At 37.1% G+C, this 8910-nt stretch overlaps 1 protein-coding gene across 1 annotated transcript; it reads right to left on the bottom strand.

The window, feature by feature from the left end:
- Positions 1 to 376: 376 nt before the first annotated feature.
- LOC116343156 (mediator of DNA damage checkpoint protein 1-like) lies at positions 377 to 8910 on the bottom strand. The gene is made up of 3 exons (XM_031771070.1): positions 7576 to 8910; positions 7215 to 7334; positions 377 to 5180 (listed from the first exon to the last, which is right to left on the bottom strand). Exons 1-3 carry the CDS (start codon positions 7747 to 7749, stop codon positions 498 to 500), a joined length of 4977 nt encoding a protein of 1658 aa, XP_031626930.1. The 5' UTR covers positions 7750 to 8910; the 3' UTR covers positions 377 to 497.

The following is an 8910-nucleotide window of genomic DNA, read 5'->3' as shown; positions in this document are numbered from 1 at the left end:
GGACATATGTTTTTGTTGTTGTTTTGTTTTAAATCGCAATATGTTTCATTTACATCAGATTTGTTTTGTCTTCAAGTGTTTTTTTATGTTTTTAAATTACAAATATACGTTTATGTTTGTGTTTATATGTTGAATATGTATGTGTGTGTGTATGTGTGCATATATCTAATCTCGTGTTACGAATGTCTTATAGATTTGTTGTTTTCTTCTTCTTCTTCTTTGTTTCATACTGTTTGTGTGTGGTGTGCTATATTATATACTATTTTGCTTCTACGTAGAAAGCAAATAAAAATCTCTCTATTCATCTCAAAATCGGTATCATGCTTTTCCGTTTCAAAAGCAAAATCATGTCAACTACAAACTAAAACAAAAAGTATATATTTCCATTTTCTGCTGTTTTGTGTGTTTATCTTTCGATTTTCAAACAATCCTTTTCTAAAGGATTTATTAGTTAATTGTAATACATTCTATCGATTGAATTGATATTAATAAGTTAATTACATGCCAAGTGTGTAGAAATCCAGATGGGACTCTTCATTTGTGGTGGTCGTTGGGAAATTGTCGGGATTTAACAATGATTGGCTGTCACTGATAAAATCATCGATTGATACATTTTCATTGCTGAGATAAACATTATTTCGCTTTGACGGTGTGGAGAACACAACATTCAGTCCGGGACGTCGTTGTGTTGCTTGCACTGTATCGCTGCTGGTGACCATTGAATCGACGGTCATTGAAAATGAATCGTTTGCATCTTGCATTTCCATCGACGACTCTTCGTTGCCACTGATCACGGCATTCAATATTGGATTATCAGTTCGTAGCATTTTACCACTTAATTCATTTGGAATGGCAGATGAGCCGTGGCCAAGCATATGCGAATGTTGAAGATGATGAAGATGGTGATGATGATGATGATGTGGATGGTGCTGAATATGAGCATGACTGTCGGTGAGCAAATGCATTGTTGGCGGCGGATCGATTTGTTTCAAACTGGCTTTGGTTCGGAATACACCTAAAATATTACCAGTTGTTAATGTTGGCAACGCTTGAGTCACAGTTGCTACCGTATTGATCGTATTTATGGCGTTAAATGTATTTATTGCATGCTCATCGGTTAAATAATAAGTTCGGGTGTCTGTTGTATTGGCCGACGTTTCCAAATTAATATTTTCCATGTTCAATGCATCATTGCAATCATTTGGTTTGCCCAAAATATCAATAATGTCCGATTGTTGAATTTCAACAAATGGAAATGTTTCCAATTGCATTTGTTGTATATTAAAATCGCTATTAAAACCATTGCTCACCTCAATCGAATGATTCAACGATTGTGTATCAACCAAATAAACTGAAGATGTAGCGGTTGCACTTGAATAGCCCGATGTTGTTGAATCAACCGTTGCGGGCGATTCAAAACCAATAATTGTGCCCGTATTATCGGTTTGCACTATTGGCACAGTGGGTGATTCACCATTTTCACAAATTGTCGTCTCTTGCATTTCGTACATGCCGTCATTATTCATGCCTTCATTTGTGTAATTCTGAATGACGTTCATCGTATGCGCTTCACTTTCATTTTCAACAATTTCCATATTTCCAACGACATTGTGTATGAGAGTGGTGACACAACCGTTATTTCCATTCATATTGTTCATGTGCAGTAAGTTTTCATTGGCTTGTGACATTGATTGCAATTGGGTGATTTGCGTTGCTGGCCGCAGTATATATTCAGTTTGTGTATTTACCGATTGTGAATAGGCCGGATGTTGCTGAGACATTGGTCCACATTGTTGATGATGATGCTGCTGCTGCTCCTCCTCCAAAATGGCCAATTCAGAGCCATTGTTTTGTTGATTAATTTTATCAAGGCGAACATATGCCCGGTAAACACGATCACCAACTTGCGGTGATAGTTGTGATGGTTGTAATGATTGTAATGGTTGTAATGGTTGTGTTGGTTGTAATGGTTGTGATTCCAACATTGTCTGATCAACAGACATTTCAACTTCGATGACATTTGTGGATGGATTTTCGGGTGGCGAACATACCTCGACCTCTTTTTCCTTCAATCGTTTTGATAATGGTGTCACTTTACGTTTTTTGCGTTCGTTTATCGGTGCTTGTGACGGTGATTCTTCCGATTCGGATTCATTTACATCATGTTCGACATAGTCGGCAGATAAATACTTCTTCTTGCGTACACGTTTCGTGCGATAACGAGCACCGGCTTTCGGTGAGCTTTCTGTACAAATTGAATTTCTTTTCGAAGGACTTGATTGCGGTGGGCTTGTTGTTTCTGACTGTACAACTTTACCGTTTGAAATTTTAATTTTCAACGGACTTTCATGGCTTCGTGGAATCGATGTGGCTGTGGGCGTCATGACTTTTAATGATGTTTCTTCTGATGTTGTATCATGTTTTGGCTTCGGACTTTGCGTTCGTAGCGACGGCGTCGGTGTTGGCGTCGGTGTTGGCGTCGGTGTCGGTGTCGGCGTCGGTGTTGTTGTTGGTGTCAATACTGGTGTGGACATTACGGATATTGGAATCGATATGGGAACCGATATTGGTGTATCCACCGGTGACATACAACCACTGTCCGTTTCAATTGCAAGCGGATCGGCTTCAATCAAAAGCTTCACTTCATCCTCGTCCGTTTCATCGACGGCTGCTTTAAGCGGACTGGGTACACTTTCTGCAACATTTTCTATGACAATATTTCGTTTAATATCGTCTAGGTTGACAATTTCGATGTCATCCTTAGCCTCAATTGCTGCATATTTTGTTTTCTTAACTTTATCTACTTGTTTTCGCTGTCTTTTTGTCGCTTGTTTTTCCTTTACTTTTACCGGCTCAACGTTAATGTTATTTGTCGGTTTGATGCGTGACTGATATGGTTTCCCCTTTTTCTTGATTGGTTCCGTTGTCGTCGTTTGCAAATTATCGTCAGACTCGGTTATGATTGCATTTTCTTCGACTAAATTAACCGTTTCTAAAACATCGCTGTTCACATTTTCCGTCTCCGCGGTGATTGCACTTGTAATCGCTTCATCGGTTGTGGAATTCAATTGAACTTCAGAACATGATGCGTTTGACGTTTCAATTTCATACTCTTCCGCGACATTATCACATGGTTCGTCTGTTGTAATGAGAATGTCATTTGATTTGGAAACTGTTGGCGGTGATTGCACAACGCTTGCTACGATATTATTGCTGGATAAAATTTCATTTGAAATGCACTTTTTAGCCCTCTTTGGCCGTTGTATTGCCTTTTTCGGCGTTTCTTTTTGTTTCACCGTTGTATTCACTTTCTTAATGTCTTTCAATTTCGGGCTTTCGACGATTTTCGATATTTTATCAACTTCTGGTGTTTTATCCACTTTCGAAGCTACATCAGCTTTCGGTGTTTTATCGTCTTTTGGTTTTTCAGCGACTTTTGGCTTTTCGTGTGCCTTTGGCGTTTCAATTTTAGCCTCTTTCTCTTTAACGCTCATTATCGTAGTAGTATCATTTTCATGACTTTGCTTCGGTTGTTCAGACTTTTCCTTTGATGATGGTGATTCGGATGTGGTTGATGATTTCGATGGTTTGGGTGATGATTGTGGTGGTGACGATGGAACACCGAGGAATGACACCCGTTTTCGACCATTTACCGGTGTTTTTGAGCGATTCATTTTTTGTAAAATACTTCGCGGCTGTTGAGTATTGCACAATTCATCATTGTATTCAATTTCAGTTGGTCCAACTTCGGACTCATTATAATTCCGTACGCTAGTTCTCTTTCGCTTTTTCATTGGAGGTGATGATAAAGTTTCCGGTGAGCCATTAAATTTTCGCTTATACAATTGCTTTCGGCTTAGTTTAACATAACAATTGAACATTTTCATATCAAATTTAACTCGTGCTGGCACTTCAATTTGCTTTCCATTTATTGTGGTGAATTCGAATCGTTCTTTTGCCGGTGGCGCTTTCGGCGACACATTTTTCTCGTCGGTCAATTTACTATCCGGTTCATTTGTCGATACATCTTCTGCCACGGTGTTTGTTTCCATTTCATTTTCGGTCTCTGTTGTTACTTCAGAATTGGTGGTTGGTCCCAATGTATCAGGTGTTTGTGTCAAGACGGATTCTTTTTGTGTTTGTGTTCGTGTTTTTGAGCGTGTTGTTTCGACTTGTGTGAGCGCTTGCTCAAATGTGCAGTGTCGCTGTTGGCGTGTTGGTGTAATTGCGATTTGTTGTATCGGTGAGCTCGACCGTTGTACCCTTGCTTTCTTCGTGTTTGTCGGTATCTTGGTGGACTTCACACTTTTGGCAACAATTAGCGTCTCATTTTGTGTGTTTTCAGTGATAAGCGAAGCCTTATTTACAATACTACTATTTGAACTATTTGATAGTTTTGTCTTTATTTCACTTTCTGCGTTAATACTACTAAGCTCCGGCGCTGCCGTTTTTCGATCCTGCGAACGACGTTTATTGCTTTTTGATGTGACATCGTTTGATTTTGTTGCTTCTTCGATGAGTTTTTCTTTAGCCATTGAATCGATCTTGGCGGGTGACTTTTGTTGTTGTTTTTCGCTGTCTTGAACGGCAACTTCATCTTTTTTCAATGTCAAACTTGCTAAATATTTATTTTTTCTGCTTCTACTGCTACTACTTCTGACGATATTAGTCGTGCTGCTGGTGGTAGCGGTGGTAGTGACGGTAGTGTTGCTGTTTGTACCACCCACTGTGCTGTTTTTAACGGTGTCTTTTTCCTTTTCTTTTTCCTTTTCCTTTTCTTTTTCCTTTTCTTTTTCTTTATCTTTTACTTTGACTAATCTATGGTTGACATTTTGCAAACGTTCGATGCCTTTACAATGATTTGTATCAGCCAAAGATTTTCCATTTGAGCGTGCATTCGTTTTTAAAGGTTTATCATTAAGTTTAATCGGCTGTTGTTGTTGGACCTGCTGCTGCTGCTGCTGCTGTGACGGTTTGATGCTTGGTTTGGGCGTTGTATTGTTTGTGACATCCGCTGAGGTATAGGGTACTGATGATACAGGTGAGCATGTTACGGGGGTGGATTGATTCAATTGTGGATCTGCTGCCTTTTTCGGCGAATCTTTATCTTTATTTCGGCTGTCAATCAGTCGGTTGACATACCGCTGGTACTTGTTGCGTAGCTCATGTAAGTACGTCACCTGCACAAAGAAAATATCAAAATAGAAAAAAAAATGATAAGATAAATAATAATCCATCAATTTTGTTGCTTGAATGTAATTTTCGTCGAAAAATAAACATTGAAATTGATTTCAATTGAAATGCATGCTATGAATGATTGAACTGAATGCTACTAATTTCGATTTGGAAGAGAAACAAAATATCGTTCGTACCAATTGACTTTGTGGGACGCACATAAAAACCAATTCAAAACAACATAACATAAGATAAACTAAGCATATAAATTGTCAATTGCCTAGGAACTAGAATTGAAAAAAAATGTCATTAAAAAGAATTGGACGGTTCTGCGGTTCACTAAATACACATACAACAGTGTTCAATGAAGCGACTGATCCAAGAGAGAGACAAAAAGAAATGAAATAAGTTTATAGAATGATGACTAAATGCACTGACTGCATGGGCAGGCAATGCGCGCATCCATGAACTATGTTGTTCATGACTGTGTACGATGACTACCAAATAAAATGTTTCGCAAAGGCGTGTTCACCGCATAGAAAAAGCCATATGACTTCACATGCATCGTTGTATGGAATGTTTATTTACATTTCAAATAAAGATTTGTCGATATGGATAAAACAGCAAAAAAATAGAAAAAAACAACAACAGAAAAACATACATCCTAGCAACACACAAATATTAGAACTTAAGCCGAACCGTGTTGGATTTTATGAAACACTTGAAATGAATGGCACCGACATTTATCGCGAATTCCGGTCGAATGTAATATCGAAACTGATGAACTACAATTATTTATGCAAATTGCTGTATACATTCCAACTGCCAAATTTTCATCTAACGGCTGTTTTGAGAGCCACAAAATTTTATACCGTCTTCACTCACCGACTTGCAAAAAGAAAAAAATGCGTTTGACGTCGGCTAAAACATCTCAAGTGACTTAATGAACTCGAGTTTATTTTCTCATTTCTCGCTTGAGGCACGGATGATGTGTTTTAGTTTGAAATTTATTTGAAATTCGTTCACATTTCTACATACTTTTCACATCTTGTAAAACACAGTGTAAATATCTTGTGAAACATTACTAAAATGACGAACGGAAAAAGTGCGGATGGGCGCACATTAATGACGATTATGAGCTGTCTTTTTTCTTCCATTGGTTTCACATTTCTTTTTGGCGACGGCTGACTTGTTGAATAAAAGTTTTTGAAAGGGCCCAAATCACAGACTCGTCACAAAATTCTACATCACATAATCTTCTAACAAACACACCTCGAGATTATGCTCACAAAAAAAACAAACATAAGCTTTGAATTTCATACGAAACAGAGAGAAAAAATGTCGATGACTTAGATTAATTGGAGCGTCTGTGTGCGGATATAAAAAAAATCGGCCTACATTACTGCATGGTTAACAAAACGAATGAGAAGTGTTGGGGGAAACAGTGCAGTAAAATTTGTGCATGCATTTCTTAAATTGTGTTTATTTGGTAAATAAAAGCAAATAAAAAAAGAAAAATAATCATGTTCACGAAATCAGAATAAACGTTTCATGACGTTAGAATGAACAACGAATAAACAAACAATAATTTTTGTTTTTGTACCAAAAACAAATAACAAACAACAAATTAAATTACAATACACTATCGCGCACGGCATATTAAAGCGGTTTCTTTTGTATGCGTTCAAATTAATTATTCTGACTGGTGAGCTGGCATTTTATAGATTTTCCGCCCAAAAATAGAGTACTTCATTATGCAAATACCAATGATATCGGATCCATTCTCTGTCTTTCTCTTTCATAAAAATGTCGGCGTGTCTGTGTGTGTATGCGTACACATGAAATGTGTCACCCTTTCGTGTCGGTCAATGCGACCTAGAAATTTCATCATTTCAAAAGTCAACTGGAGCGAACGTTTTATACATAGCACAATTACAATCACACACACAATGCCATTCACATGCATTTCAGATGATGTTAGTTACTATCTATAGATATATTTGATTTTTATTTTTAGTTTTTTTGATGGATATACTTACATTTTCAAAGAAATCCTTGCAACATTCATTGTGTTTTTTCTCGTCTCTGATTGATCGCTTCAGCAATGTAATCACATGCAAGCATTGTAGGCATACTTTTCGGTTTTCCTTGAATTTTATCTGTGAAAGCCACACCAAACAATATTAAACGTAGTCGGTCGACGAGTCACAAGTGACGGAAGACAACGGCGAAAGAGAAACATAAGAAGAATAAAAATAAGAAGAAGAAGAAGAAAAGAGAAATAAAAATACGAAACAATGAGCATTGGTCATTTGACATTTGGTCGACATTTCGAAAAAGAAAATGCAGACTGCAAACGTAGACAATATTTATGTATTTGTATATCACAAATTTAATTACTTCTGTGTTGTAAATGACTCTCAGATCCTTTTCAATGGTCGGGTCAAATGATTTAAGAGTGAATTCATTGCGGTTGCATAGAAAACAATATTTATGTTTTTCGGTGCCGCTGCTGCCACTACTGCCGCTACTGCTGCTGCTGCTGCTGTGGTGTTTTTCTTCCTTCGTCGGCATAATTTTTTTTTTTTTCAATTTAATTTCACACACAGTTACTTCTCATCTTTCAATCTCCACTAATAACTGTATACACAGAAACACAAGCAAATTATATTGAATGCAATACGAAAAAAAAAACTGAATGCGCACTACTTTCAATTCGACCTTTCTTTTTTTTTCTCTTTTTTTGTTTCCTCTCTCTTTTCCTCTGACACAACACCTAATCGTATTTTGTATATTTATGTTCGGCACATTTCGTGCTAGTTCCCAGCACACCTCTTACGCGTTCCCAATAACTTTTAATACGGAATTTCAATTGACTTTCGCAATACGCTGAAACAAACGATTGAACGCAAAAAAATCTGGCCACAAAACACTTTCATCACAGTCGACTTCTTTTTCTCTCTCACTCTCTTTATCTCTCTCTGTCTTTCACTATCTCTCTATCTTTGCCTGTGTGTATATATTTTCTTTTGAAGGGAACAACGACGTACATGCAATTTTAATTTGCTTTTCGTAGTTTTCGTAGTTGAATAGTCGTGGTCGTCGTCGTCTTTTTTTTATTACAGAGAAGGAAAAAAAATAAATATATAATTTAATATTGTTATATATTGCGCGTTCAAAATGCGTTTGTCGATATATTTGTGTGAGGCACACACTCTCTTTTCTCTTCCATTCGGTTCACATAATACACGACATTTTGTTGTTTATTTTGTATTCACACACTGTGCACGAGAGGAAAAAATCATCACTTCCACTAAATGAAGAGAAGAGAAGGAAAAATAATAATAGCGATTTCACAATATAACTAATTGCTTGGCTGGTTGTTGAATTTTATTCAAATTGTATCGTTTGTAAAACCAGTCATCTGGTTTTGTTGAACTGTGTGTTTAAAATGCGTCGTCGAATGTTCACAAAAGAAATTAATCATAATTTTCGATTTGTCGTAGTAGTCGTCGTCACTTTCAATGCTATCGATTTGTTAAAATTCCACCGACAAAAATGAAACGTCGAACTGTTTGCCTGGTTGAACGAGTTCTATATGCTTTGCTGTTCGTTACATGAATAACTACGTGAGCATGAATTTTATGTCTGTATGGTTGGTCTAGAAAAATATATTTTCCATCACAAAATAACAACGAATCGAGGCGAAATGAATGAATATGTGTTTTTCTCTCT

This window comes from Contarinia nasturtii, unplaced genomic scaffold, assembly GCF_009176525.2.
Source record: "Contarinia nasturtii isolate CC-2019 unplaced genomic scaffold, AAFC_CNas_1.1 Cnas_scaffold_993, whole genome shotgun sequence".
Classification (NCBI taxonomy): domain Eukaryota; kingdom Metazoa; phylum Arthropoda; class Insecta; order Diptera; family Cecidomyiidae; genus Contarinia; species Contarinia nasturtii.
Note: the sequence above shows the minus strand (reverse complement) of the source record. Positions and strands in the feature narration are given on the sequence as shown.

What these genes read in the sequence shown, in the direction of transcription:
- LOC116343156 (XM_031771070.1), bottom strand. Translation starts at nt 7,749, where the DNA reads ATGCCGACGAAGGAAGAAAAACACCACAGCAGCAGCAGCAGCAGTAGC. An exon ending in GAGTCATTTACAACACAGAA is followed by an intron (nt 7,335 to 7,575) that starts GTAATTAAATTT and finishes TGGCTTTCACAG; the next exon opens with ATAAAATTCAAGGAAAACCG. An exon ending in GCAAGGATTTCTTTGAAAAT is followed by an intron (nt 5,181 to 7,214) that starts GTAAGTATATCC and finishes TTCTTTGTGCAG; the next exon opens with GTGACGTACTTACATGAGCT.